Raw genomic sequence first — 14,271 nt, 5'->3', positions numbered from 1 at the left:
TTTGCGTCTGCTTTGAGGGGTTTCCTCTTTCTTGGGCGTTCTCGGAAGGGCTAAAGTTAGCAGCTAATATTAGCAAGCTTGGTTATCAAGCTGCATGCATTAATCATACTGGTGCAATCGCTGCACACATGCAAGAAAGTTCCAAGGCAATCACTGCACACAGTGTTATAGAGAAACAGGTCACTGACCACGTGGCGGGCAGTTACCTGGGAAAAGTGTGTCACGCCCGGTTGGTGACTGGTTGCTGTCAGCTACTGTAGGTGAAACTGGTTGCAAAGAGGTGCAGCTCCGAAAACCTCCTCCTTGCAGTTTCCTTACCTGCTAGCAGGTTGCTCCAGTCAACTGTAATTTAAATGAAAGATGCCCTGTTGTCTGCAAAGCCATGCAAAATCAATACGAGCATTTTAGCCTAATTTTAAAGGTAACCAAGTGTTCTGTATAATAAATGCAGTTGTAGCATTTGTATTAAACCAAACGGTCCCATTGAAAACTGTCTGCCGTCTCTGCCTCCATGACCTTTGACCTTCTAGAACAGATTGTAACAACAGAGCAAACAGAGCTTATTGTGTAAAAATACCTTTTTTATTGAATTTCCATCATTACAATTGCACACAATCAGTTTGAGCAATTTAAAATATTTATAGAAATTCATTGAGCTCTAAATGAACAGTCATCAGTCTTTAGCAGAGGCTTAAAAGACATGTAAATATACTGAGAACTTCACTTCCCGTGGGGCACAGCATCCCGACCCCCCGAACCCACCCGACAGCAACAAAAAAAGGCCCTCTTCCACGTACAGTAGCATCTCTGGATTATTTTGCAACCTCCCACCCCCCCTCCCCAAATAAAGGAACACGACACCGCAAACATCACATACAGCTGTGTGTACCAGCAGTTTACCACCTGCGACTGAGAAACAGAAAGCGCCACGGTTCACAAGTCTCGTTGTAGTTTTCGACAGACGGCTCAGCACGGTTCACAGACGACAGATTTACACTCGATATAATCCGGCCAAACGCACGTCCAAAGGCCTGGAGGAGCCTCCCACACAAAGCAGGCTTTTTGATGTATTTCATTCATCTGCTGACGCATTTGGAGGACGAGGAAGAAGGTGAGCAAAATTTCCTGATTCTCTGTCTGACATTCAAAATCAAAAAAAGAAGAAATAAATAAATGCGTGACGTTCCAGTAAAGAACAATCGTCTACTGGATTTAACGGATGCCTGCTGTTGGATGCTGCACAGATGAACTTGGAGGTTAAGAGGGTGAATTGTGGTGGGATGTGAAAACAGATTGCTCACTAAGGACAGTTTCCACTCGGACATCCTACCCTTGCTGACCCACAGCGACCGAGGTTTACTCAGCAGGTGAGAGCGGGTCACAAATAGACTCATGGATGGGAATTCCCACGTGCAGGCAGGCAGGCAGCACTGAAACAAAAAGGAAAACCGTTCTCTGGGTGCAGCTCTGACGAAGGAGGAGAAGCATGATGACTGTTTTATTTGGCAGCATCTTCCCAAAGAGGAAGAGCAGAGTAAAGATAGCAGAGTTCTCTGGCCAGCACACCGATGGATAGACAAATGTGCACACACACACACACACACAGAGGAAAATCCCATGTGACGTGTGATTAGACTCGACTCTTTTCTCATTACAGCCTATTGAGAAGTGAACATGAATCAACTGTGGACCAGAAATGTCAGCGCTGAGCAGAGGAAACAAAGAGTTGCGTGGAGTTAGAAGGGTCTCAGACAAAACCTGCTGTGTTTCTCATTAGTGTGTGTGTGTGTGTCGTCTGTACAACTGTCCTTCGTGGAAACCCAAATATATAATTTAATAAAATGCTTCTTTTCAGTGTAAGAGAAACTAAAGTAGCTTTAAGTTATGAAGAACTTGATGCACAAACTGAACAGCAACCACATAAAGTCAGTCTCGTGCTTCTGTCTGTATTTCAGTAGCACGTGTCCCATTAGTGAGCTGCATACATTATATATTCTTGTGTTTTGGCAGAACAAGCAAAATTACACAATTCAAATGATTTCTTCAACACAAATCTTAAGATTTTTTTCGGAATTATTTTGTGGAAAAAATTTGTGAAACTACAAAAAAAATGCAATTTACCATGTGCACATTGTGTGGACATGTTTGGGAAGCGGCGTGCGATCCAAAAAGATTTTCCAGGAATGTCATAATTCGGACTTTTATGGCTTCATATTGTACAAACAGTGGCAACTATAAAATATTTAATTTAATCTCCTCTGAACTGAAACCATAAACTTAAATTTTCCCCACACTTAAAGTTGTACAAGCTCTCGGCAGGCGTTCGGTCACGCCGAGTGAAGCCATTTTCACACGTGAACGCAGGTCAGGACGCTGGCCGAGGCTGCCCTCGCACCGAGCAGACAACAGGAAGCTGCCTGTCTTCTGACACCCAATCAGCAGTTAGTCAGCTCTACACTCACAGTAAACTCTGTTTAACCTTCAGGTGACTGAGTGACCTCATTAATAACCCCGGCCGGTTTAAAAAGATGCTGCCACATCTTTTTAAACCTCTTCTCCTACAGAGTGTCGTTTAGAGGAATTGGCCTCGTGGTGGAGCAATGAGTTTAACGACTACATTGTGATGTTTGTGGTGAATCAGCGCTAACAGAACGAGCGCTGTGATTTACTGCTGCGTAAGGCTTGAAGCAAATACTTGAGGCCAAAAGTCAGAGTGAAATAGCTGTGTGGCCTTTGTCTGCATCAAAGACAAAAAGACATCAGAATCATTTAAAAACCTTTCATAGATAAATGAAACAGGTCAGGTATGATAAACAAAATTAGTGCAATACAAAATCAGTCCTGTGTAAAAACAGGGTCATAAATGAGACTGAGGCTTCAGGTTTACGTTTGCATCCTTGCAGCCTGCAGAGCTTGTGTGAAAATGGCTCATTTTTATTTAGACTAAAGGGTTTACACTAAATTTACACTAAAGGGTTTTGGTTTCGTTTCCACGGTGGCACTAAATGTTTCCACTGATTTATATTTGTGGGCAAGAATCACTAGAAGGCTGCGAACCTGTAACATGATAACCAAACGTGATCGGCTTTTGCAAAAAGGTTTTTCACAATAAAAGCCTTTGCTCTGTAACAGGTTTTCGTCGGGTCAGTGTCACCCTTCATCGTTGATGTTGACAGCTGTACAGACTAAGCATGGCTGACCAGTGCAAACAGCAGCAAAAACAAACTGAGCAGTTGAAGAAAATCTTGGTATTATTTGAGAATTTTTACAGTATCACAATTTCAGTTAAATAAAAGTCAGAGCCTCTAACTCCAAACTCTCTCTCTCTCTCTCAAAAAAAGAAAAAGATGGAAAATGACCACACAGAGGGCAACCCTTCATCGACTGAATGACTGCTTCCTTACAGTAACACACTCGTAAATGTGACAATGTGATATGACTCCTCGGTACAGTGCAAAACATCACAGCAAATTGCAGTGTCAGTGGGTCCAGGACAGGAACTGAAGGACCAAAACAGTGTTTAAGCATCAATCACGAAGACAGACAAGTGTTTCAATGTAAATGTACACCACAGAAATGTACTGTTAGGCACTTAAAACACCTACAAACACCACATAAACCTAAATCCACTGCTCCGAGTCCACGCGTGCCATGACGAGTCCGACTACCTTTCCCGGCCCCCTAAGCCTGGCTCCAGCTCTTTGGTCACATTTGCTAAGTTAGTGAAAAATGGTGATTAACCTAATGGAAAAAAAAGATTCTCGAGGCTCGACCTGTGACAGATAATTTCGCTCTGCTTCCAAAAAGTGTGACTTGAATTTTGTTAATTTCATCATGGACTAAAAACACTAGGGGCAATTAAAAGTCTCTCCAGTATATTTCCATCTTCGGTACAGAAATGCACTAATGAGGAAGCCCTTAAATGTCCTCACCGCGGTGACTTCTGTCTGCCACCAGTCCTCACATTCAACTTCACCACAGAGAAACAGTTGGTGAAGTCAGAAAATGAGAACTATAGATGAAAAATAGAGGACGGTGAGAGCTTTATAAAGAAAAATAAGGAAGCTTTGCAAGGCGGGCATGGGCGTGTTCGCAGTACTTCAAGGAATTATCTAAGCCAAAGGTTGTGGGACTGGAGCCCAACGGGGAACAGGTTATAGGGTGAAAGGAAGGTTTTTACTCTGCATCAAAACAGGAAACTTCCCTGATAACATGACAGAGCGGACTGTACTCGACTGAGGGCAGGAGACTTTGTTTTGGAGGCTGGCAAAACAGCAGAGAGAACATTATTTCTTTTAAATAGAGCCCCAGATGTCCACAGATGATGTTTTCGGGGTAAATGTGGTTGCTCAGTCGTAAAAATGTCCTGGTTGACAAAAAATAAAAGCTAAAAACACATTTTTTCCAACCATGAATCCATGAGTTTAAAGTCCGTTAGAAATCTCAAACATGTCTAAGCTCTGCATCGACTTCAGTTTAGTTCAATAGCGAAAGGTTGATGGGCGCCAACGTTTCTGCTGTTCACTTGGTTACGAGACGGTTCGATCAGACACCCACATGGGTCTCACAGCGTTCCGGATCACTGTGTTGGAGTCCGTGGTGACTAATTTCCGGAAAATCAAAGGTGTTGTACCCGCACGCTGAGGTAGCATGTTGGAGCAGCGCTGCCTCCCAGGAGGAAGATCCGAGTAAGCTGAAGTGTTGAGGAGGAAACGTGTCCTCTGACTTCTTAATCAAAGCTCATCATTATTCAGACGTCTTCTATGAGTTTAACATGTTCTTGAACTTCAGGGAGGACAGCTAGTCGGGTAAAGGCCCAGTGCCACACAGGTTTGTTTATTCCGACTACATTTCCTGTGTGTTTGAAGCCTCTACACAATGAGGCATCAAGTCCAACTGGGTCCTAAGTCAGCTTTAATCGGGTTCAGGGAGGGGTGTGTGTCTGTTTCGCTGCTGCACGTCTCACTTCTGTGTTTCAATATCTGAGACCCGGACGGATGCGTGCACAGTATGATCCTGGAGACAGGAACGCTGGAATGGAAAACTGAAGTCTTCTTTATGGACGTGGTAACGAAGAATTAGGAGCATTGTCATCTCCTTCCAGTTTGTTAAATGGAGTTTGTGTTTTCTCTCAGTTAGCTCTGGTTACGGCTGAGATTGTTTGTGTTTGCAGGTGTGTATACCGGATCTGTTCCGATATTAGCAGCAAAATCAGACCACGCCTGAGGGAGTGTTGGCAGACATGAGTGTCTGGGGGAAAAGCCTTTTGTTGTGACTGCCTAAAACAGGAATAGATACAGCTTTAAATGGTGCTGATGTCCAGAGTTTAACAGCAACCCTAACAGCTAAATCGACTGAAGGTGGACCACCGAGTTTTAGGGTTTGTGGTTGTATAGTGACGATTTATCGATGCTGTAACGTCGAGCAGAGTCGGGGCTAAAAGTCCTGTCAGTTCATTTGGTCGTCAGAACAGATTAGAAGTGTTTTTGGTTCAGTTTTTGCCACAGTTTAAGGCCCCAAAAGTCAAAATTAGAAACTACGTGATAATTCAGCAATATAATGTTTAAAAGGCGTGAAGATGATGTAAATCCTCAAACCAGGACAAAGCCTCGCCGCTCTGCCACTTAAAACACTTCAAGTTTCCCGTTTTGACATCAGAGTAATTCTTACATGAAATCTAGAAGGCATCAGCTCGGCCTCCACAGAAATCACTGCGAGAAAGAAGCCAAGAACAAAGGCAACGAGAGACATGAACACAAGCATAAAAACATAAAACACAGACAATCGAGCATGAACTACAGTACAACAAGGAACACAACGTGGGATTATGATGCCATGCAGCGTGTGAGGAGGGAGGGAGCGGATCCCTGCATCATTCTTAACATGTCATTTTCCTTAGACGGTTTCTATATAGAGGCACACAGAAGGCTTGCAAGTTACAGATTAAAAGCATTTCACGTGTTTGAGCCAAGAAGAACACGACCAAAAAAACAAAGAAAAACAAAAACCATACACAGCTCACACAAACACATGAGAAGAGTCTCGAATGGTTCGGTCAAGTTTCCAAAGGGAAAACAGCAGTTATAATAAATAAGAGAAACTGCAGTAAGTATGTCGAAGGGGGGAGAAAAAACCTGGATCTAAATAATAACAATAATTAATATTAATAATAATAATAATAGCAATAGTATCCAGTTCTTTTCATGGTGAGTGGAGAGGGTTGTGATTGGCTCAGTACAGACAACAAGGAGAAAATCTTCCCCCACACAGTCCACACGCACACGCAAACACACACCCCAGTGTGTGTGAGCGACACGAAGCTGCACGGCTGCGACTCGGCTCCGGCTTTGTCTCAAAGATCTGCGATTCAGCTTCACGCAGGGCCGATCAGGGACGGAGCAGTCAGTGGCTTCAAACCAGCCAAAGCTGCTGGACCTCAGAATCTCATACCTATTGGAATCTATTGGAATTTGGTGTGTTTGGCTACATTACTTTACAATATTACAGTAAAGTGTAAAAATTTGATCCCTATTCTGAACTTTCATTGTTCTCACATCTTTTGTTTGGGGTTTTTTTTTGGGGGGGGGGGTCAAATTAAAAATACATTAAAAATAAATGGGCGTGTTTGAAACCAGCAGTCATCGTTGAGTTTGCTGACACCCCGACCACATGGGCACAGTCACACCAAAAAGCACAACTTCACAATTTATTTAGACACCTTTCAAATTACAGAAGGTTGCTGACACGGTGGCGTCATGGTGGCCATTTCCATCTTTAATATACAGTCTATACTTGTACCCGACTACCGTACTAACTAGTTTTAAAATAAAGCTCTTTATTACGTGCTTCACATTTGAACATGACGTGCAGATGCACAGCCGCCTGTACTGTTAAAGCAACCTAAGAGTGTAGCCTGCCTGTTGAGCTCTTACAGGCACAGCGAGGCTGCAGAAAATCCATAAAAAAATTTGCGGAGCACGAAAACTGCGTTTTTACTTGCATCTGGAGCCGTGCAGCTCTGTCAACATGCCCCCCCCACACACACGTCATGCACGAGCTCACACACATTCACGCTCACAGGCAGCCAAGAGCCCAAAACGTGTAGTTGACCTCCACTGTAATCAGGGGGGAAAGCAGTGTAAGTGCAGTACCTCTTTGTGACCACCGGGGGGAGCCCCTGAAGTCAACAATCGGACTCTCCGTTCCTCACTGGCCACATGAGCCCGTTTTTACCCAGAGAGATATTCTGTACATGCAGTCAATTAATAATCTGATGCAACACTTGCTTCGAGTATGCAAACATTTAGATTATACACAGATAGATTATATCATTCTTCTTTTTTATATAATCTGCACATCTTCTCGCTTCTGCTTTTCAGCAAAAAGAAACTATGACTCGACCCTTGTGGAGGCCACAGAGTCAGCGCGCTAACAACAGCGCTCGAGGAGGAGCACGGCGGCGGGGCAAATCGAATCAAAGGGGGAGACTTTGCATACACACATCATAAATTACTCCAGATTTTGTGTGAGGCTCCCGTCTCCCAAATTCCTCCCAACGTGCCAGGTGATGCACAGAGGGGGGGCTGAGGCCAGGTGGGGGGCGGGGACAGACTCCTCGTTCTGCTTCGTCAGCGGCTCCTCTGGGCTCCGTTTGTCTGCCACTGGAGGGAGGGGTGAGAGGGAGTCCTGCGGGTAAATGGGATGGGGGGGGAGCTGCGATTGGTGCTTTTTCTTGGATTTTTTTTTTTTTTCCTCTTTTTTAACAGATCCCCCCCCTCCCTCCAGTGCACTCAGTCTCCCAAGATGACTTTCACAAAGCTAGCCACGTCGGTTTCTTTGGCCTCGTGGGAGGTGAAGAAGAGATGTTGCTGAGGAGGAAACGGACACCGAGTTAGTCGGGAGCGAAATCAGAAAAAAGCAATTAAAGCATCAATTCCTTGAGCTTTGAGGCTGCCGTGTTGCAGTTTGCATTGTAATTATGATAATTAGAGCTCTTTTTTTTTTTTACCTGTTTTGAATCTAATTTTAGTTTTTGACACTTGGTTTTAAATATATTTGTTGTCACCTCTTGCAGTGACACCTTTGTTACCTTTTCTGGTCAATTTGTAGCTGGTTGCCGTAATTGTAACGGCACTTTTTGCATCTTTATGTGGACATTTTGTATTTGCTTTTAGTCAGTTCATGAATCTTAGTTGTAAACAATCCGATTGTTGCCCTTATGCACCGATTTCACATGTATGTGCATCATTTTGCTTCTATTTGTGCCACTTCGTTGGTGACTTTGCAGCTCTTAATTCTGTGTCTTCTGTTAATTTCTAGTCATTTGGGTTTTATTTTGCATCACTTGGTCATTTTAGACCTTGCAGGACGTCTTGGTTAGTGGTCATTTTGCACATAAAAAAAATCATTCAATCATCATTTTTGTGTCTTTTGTTGTTCATTTGTATCCATTTTTGGGTCTCTTTGTGCTTAACTGATTAAGCTGCAGCTGTTCAAACACCTGCACCCCCTCATACTCTGGGTCTTTACTCAGTTCTGGACCTTTAGTAAACCTTCCATGGATGAGACCACTGAAGCATCTTGGCTTCAAGCGTCAAATACGGGATTTGTAAATAACAATCATAGTGCACCCCCCAGTGTATGATTAACAGCATTACAAGGTGCTTGCAGGGAACTCAGGCATCTAATCTGCTAACACAGCAAGAACGTTAACACGGAAACACTCACCATGAGTTCTGTGTAAGTCGGCCGCTCTTTGGAAACTTTCTTTAAGCTGCAGAAGAAGAAAAAAAAGCAAAGATGAACATTAAATGGTGGATTGCACCACTCTTGCCACAGTTCTGTTCCAGCGTCTGATTCAGTGTTATTCTATAAAAGCGTCTGAGAAGTCGCAGACTGCCAGCCTCTGTGGGTTTCAAGGTAACAGAAAAAATACAACCAAGCACGCTGAGTCACCGAAGCACCAAAGAAAATAGTCACATCAGTGTCTTTCTGCATTCTGAGTACTGCTCAAAGAGCAGCATCATCTTCTGATATTACCAGGAAACAATGAGTGAGGCCATTAAACTGGAGGACGACTTGTTTCTCAGTGTGATCGAGTGTTATTTCAGGTCAGCAGCCGTATATCATGTAAGCATTTCAGATTCACAGAACACCATCAGGCAGGCGTCTGACCATCACATGTTCATTCAGCAGCTGGACATTAAGCCTGAATCTCCCATAGGAAACCAGATGAACATGGACTACTCCAGCAAATAGCCGGCCCCAAAAGAAATGTTCAAAAAAAGCCAAAAGAAACATTACAAAGAAAAGAAAAAAAATTCCATAATTTGGCTTTGCTTAAAGGCAGCATCACTTTACATTAGTGGCAGGAAGAAGAAGTCTGTTGGTGTTAGCAGTGCTGGGTGAAAAGAGTTCAGTATTCACATTACTGCCACAACTATGCAGTTTCCACATTACAAAGGTTCTTCAGTTATTTGCATGTTAAGCATGTTTGGGGGGGGTGCAACACTTGTGCTACTCTCAGGTTATTTCAGTTCATGTGGCATGATCTACAGCTTTTAAGGGCTGGAGAAATTAACTAACTGCCCCCAGGACAAAAACAACTGCATCATACTGCTAACGCTGCTAACTCCAGCTCTTTGCAAGCTTCTGCAAAGACAGCACACTAACGCAAAGCTAGCTAAGCACCCAGAGTGATGTTAAAGCTCAGTGTACGCTGACCTCAGCCCTGCAGCCAGAGCACAAACATCTGCAGGTAACAAAGGCAGCGATGAGCTTTAGCCTCCATTTCTACCTGCAAGTGTTTCTACAGTAAATCACCATGGCGATCACTTTAAAGTGTCTTTGTGCTGGTTGTCCTCAGCTTTGTGTTCATAAGTAAACACTAAATGATTGACTGTACTTGTTGGGGATGGGGATTGGTGTTGATCTGTGGGATGTAGCCTACAGGTTTATATTGTTAGTTAATATTTATTTGACAAAATGTTTCAGATCATTTTATAGAGTAATGACAAAGTAATGTAATGGGTACTGTAAGGAATTACTTTCTCCAGCAAGTAATTAAGTAACAAACTGCATTACTCGTTACTTTTCTTAAAAGTTACAGTATGTGTAATAAATTACTTTCTTGAGTAACAGCCACAACACTGGGTGCTACGCAGAGCTTTACAGACCAAAGTCTATATGTCGTAGTTGTGTACTGTCACCGAGGGCAACGTCAAAGCTATGTGGAACAACCAGTAACAGGAGATATTCTTGTCAATGTTCCAACTGCTGTCGCGTGTCATTGTAAGCTCTCAGTCTTCCAGAGGCAGCCAGACTTCTTTAAGCTTCCTGAAGACATTTCATTCGTCTTCCCAAACACTTCTTCACATCATCTAAAAGTTGATGTCACTGATAACTGAACAATACAAGAGTCAGCTCTTCAGGGCAAAGCTCAGCGATATATTTGGACTGACAAGCAGAAGAGCCACTCTCCTGAGGATCCAAACATTCGCATTCTGGACAGAGAAGACAAATGATTTAAGATGGCCCTACATCCACCTGGCCCACCTCCAAGGTGACAGCCCATCAGCTTTTAGGAAACCTCTCTGGTGTGAAACATCTTCAAGTACCTAAAAAACAGACCAGTTGCTTTTAACTAAAGTTTAAATAAATGTTATTGTATTTTCAGCTTAGTCCTTGCTGCAGTGCAGGTGGAGTGAATCAGGATTTAAAATATGGGCAACCACCAGTCTACCCATAAGCCTTTCTTCCTGTTAAAAGGGAGTTTTTCCTTCCCACTGTCACTAAAGCACTTGCTCATAGGGGGTCATATGATTGTTGGGTTTTTCTCTGCATGCATTATTGTAGGGTCGACCTTACAATATAAAGCACCTCGAGGAGTCTGTTGTAGTGACTTGGCCTCATTCTCAGGTCAGTGCATTCACAAAGCTTTCAGAAAACTTGGACAAAGAATGAGATCACTGAGATTCAAACTTCGAGATTTTTAGCATCAACACCTATGGTATAATTTTGACAATCCTTGATGACTTCCTTCTTGAGTTACTGCATTCACAAACTTAGGTGTCCATGTCAGCTGCCCACCAGTGAAACAATACCCCATCAGCCTTTTACAGCTGAAGGGTAAAAATCACCAAATCTGTCCACTGAATCTGCTTTTCATCTGTGATTTTTAATCTCTGAAGGTTCTTTGCACTTCTTCCTCATTCCTTCTTCAACTGCGGTGGCTGTAGCTCAGGAGGAAGAGCAGATCTGCTAATCTGAAGGTTGGTAGTTTGATCCCTGGCTGCTGCAGCTTGCATGCCAAATATCCTTGGGCAAGATACTAACCCCAAGTTGCTCCCCAATGCATCCATCAGAGTATGAGTGTGTCTAAATGGTAGATAGTATTATAGAAAAGCGCTGTATAAGAATCAGTCCATTCCCTATTTAACCAGTCGACATTATTACTGCATGAAGCCTCATCACTGTCCATCACAGCAGCTTCTGCAATGGCTGGACTTCCAGAGCTATGCATGAATACAACTTCTGGCTGATTGGACATCATTTCCACTGGAGTAAGGTGAAGTTTACACCTGCATCATCACGGCCTCCCTTTTCTTAAAGGCAAGGTTGTGATGCCCGTGTTGAGTTAAGAAAATCCTTTCAGCTCACTCGGCGTATGTCTCCCGCTACACAAATACCTGCATGTGTCACTAAGCAACAAAGAAAGAACAGAACAAAAAATCCCCAGCAGGAGGAAACATTCAGAGGAGCAAATATCCTCACGTCTCACAGGGAAACTGCAAAAAAGGCAAGAAAAACACAAACACGCCATCTCACGCCATCACCTGCGTTACAGACATAAATCCAGATGAAGCGAGCGGGGATGACCGATCATGTGACCGGTGCTAAGGTGCAGATCAGGTTTTACAATGTAGAAGATCTGAACTTGGACGCACAATCACAATAATCTCGTTCTCAATGGTGCAGTTACAGTTTGGAGGAGTAACACTACAGAAGAGGGATGGATGCACGAAACATCCGCTCGGCTTCTGACAAACGTCCGAAAACGATACGCAACCGTTTCCGCTGCTCAAGCGAAGATATCCCGCTTTTCTCTCTTTACTTTTGTTTATCCTCCATCTCTCTGTTCTCTTACTCTCAACAGGGGCTTGATGAATATCTCAAATATAATTATGTTAGTTTCCAACAATTACGAAAACAAAATAATCAAAAACTATACTCAGTGTTTAGAGACTATTAAACTATTGCTCGTTACTAACTAACCACCGCTTAATTTTTACCGCCATCATGTCAGTCTCACATTCATGCAGTCATCTGCTAACAGCGACCTGCGCTCTCCTGTCATCCTGCCCGTATGACCCCAAACCTGCCAGCCTCCCGCCTCACCTCTGTGCACCCTCACTGGTTCACACAGCATTTATGCTCACAACAATATTTGCAGCTCAGTTCTTGTAAATACAGTGACACAAAATTACAAAATTAGAGTAATTAAACTAGTACGTAGGGATCAGTAAAAGGTGCACAGTTGCATGTTTTTATAGCATATTCAGATACAGTCCCATCCTGTGAAAACAAGAATAACAAAAACAGCAACAATGAAGCCAATCTAATAAAGGGGAAATCATCTGAAGCCCACTCAGCTGGGATCAGTACACATCTCTCTCTGATCTGTAGCAGCTTCGCGACTCTGCAGGCTTCTCCTCTGGAGAGATCCGTGGGTGTTTTTCTGAGACGTGGATCAGGCTGGAAGAAAGTGGGGCAAAGCAAGAAAATAAACCAGAAAAATGCGTACCACTGAGAGGTGAAGTCCACAAACTCAGGGGAGAACTGGTCAGCGGGAAGCTGGGGCGAAGGCTCTTCCACCACCTGCTTCAGCTGCTGGAAAGGTGTCCCCCACGAGTCGTACGGGAAGCGCAGGATGGCGAGCTCGATCTGAGCCAAACAAGACAAAAAAAGAGGTCAAGGAGCATTTTTAGTGCTTTAGTGAGCACAAACACACAACCTGACACAAACTGTATCTGCACAGCTGCATTCATGTGATTTTTCACCCAAATTCAACCCACGTCGCAGCGTTATTTAACGCCTGACCCCAAAACAAGCACACTCTAAAGATCCCACTCATCTCCAGAAGAGCAGCCCACACGTGGCTTCCCAAACATCCGTTACTGTTTTTAACACTACTGTAGTTGTTCCTCTCACTGTTACTGCAGCATTAATGAGTTTCCCACTAAAATCTCATCAGCTGCTTCACCTCCTTCAGTTCAGCTTTCGAGGAACAACAGGTGCTCCAACAATCAGCCCCCGGCAGGTTTTATCCCACACACTGATCGCTCAATCTGTCTGGACCACTCATTCTTCATTTTACAAGTATTACAAAAAACACTACTTCCACTAATCTGAAATCACAATTTTCCTCTTTTATTTAAAACCCATTTTGTGTCCTTTTAAAATTCAGATTGTGCTGGAACATTCGCTGCTCGAACAGCCGATCGAACAGGCAGAGACGAGCACGAGTCAACTGCTGAATCCTTGATGCCAAAATCCTCCTCGGTCCGGTCTGAGCTGCTAAGCTATGAATATTTCACGAGTTTTTCATTTTTCACCGCTAATCGTGTTTGCCCTCCAGATTCTCGGTTTATTTTGCAGCGATGCAGAAAAGGTGAACAAACGTATGCACGAGCGCGAGGCGGCTTTACCATCGTGATTCCTAAACTCCAGATGTCCGACTTGACGTTGTAGCCTTTCTGGTTGGTCTCGGGATTGATCCTCTCCGGCTGTGGACAGACAGAAGGTCACATGATGATGTCAATAACGGCAGCCGTTGTCAAGGATAAGCAGCCCCGCTGCCCCGTAATCCCAAAGCTCTTGTGCACACACAGACCGAGCAACTTACCTGGCCCTAAATACCACTCAGCCAATCAGCAGCCTGCCGAGCAGTTAAAGAGTAACTGGCTCATTAAACATGTGGATGATAATGAGGGACTCGAGGTCGCAGTTATAAAGAGACTTTAATGCACAAAATCTGCTTTTACAGCCAAAACCGACAGGAAGTATGTTCTGGTCTACGTTTTCCCTCCAAGGTAAAAATACTTCCCTTTGTTGTCCGTCCAAAGCGGATACTGGCTCACGTATCCAATCCCAGGATGTATTATCATACTTAAAACATTAAAGTCGTAACATTCGTCAACATTCAGGCTGACATGGGTGCTGCTGCATTTTTATGAGCGCAAATCCTCAAAATTCAAAGAAACCTCTGAAGAC

At 43.6% G+C, this 14,271-nt stretch overlaps 1 protein-coding gene across 3 annotated transcripts in view; it reads right to left on the bottom strand.

The window, feature by feature from the left end:
* Window positions 1-990: 990 nt before the first annotated feature.
* map2k6 (mitogen-activated protein kinase kinase 6) overlaps window positions 991-14,271 on the bottom strand; it is a 42,822-nt gene continuing 29,541 nt past the window's right edge. For all 3 annotated transcript variants that reach the window (XM_005453672.4, XM_005453671.4, XM_025909678.1), the window contains 4 exons: window positions 13,707-13,784; window positions 12,803-12,942; window positions 8,728-8,773; window positions 991-7,868 (listed from right to left, as the gene is read on the bottom strand). In XM_005453672.4, coding sequence (XP_005453729.1) covers window positions 7,791-7,868; window positions 8,728-8,773; window positions 12,803-12,942; window positions 13,707-13,784 — 342 coding nt within the window. In that variant the 3' untranslated portion in view covers window positions 991-7,790. The remainder of the gene's footprint in view (window positions 7,869-8,727; window positions 8,774-12,802; window positions 12,943-13,706; window positions 13,785-14,271) is intronic.

The sequence above is a fragment of the Oreochromis niloticus genome, linkage group LG8 (assembly GCF_001858045.2).
Source record: "Oreochromis niloticus isolate F11D_XX linkage group LG8, O_niloticus_UMD_NMBU, whole genome shotgun sequence".
In the NCBI taxonomy this organism is placed as follows: domain Eukaryota; kingdom Metazoa; phylum Chordata; class Actinopteri; order Cichliformes; family Cichlidae; genus Oreochromis; species Oreochromis niloticus.
The sequence above is the reverse complement of the archived record's forward strand: the minus strand, read 5'-3'. Positions and strand labels throughout refer to the sequence as shown.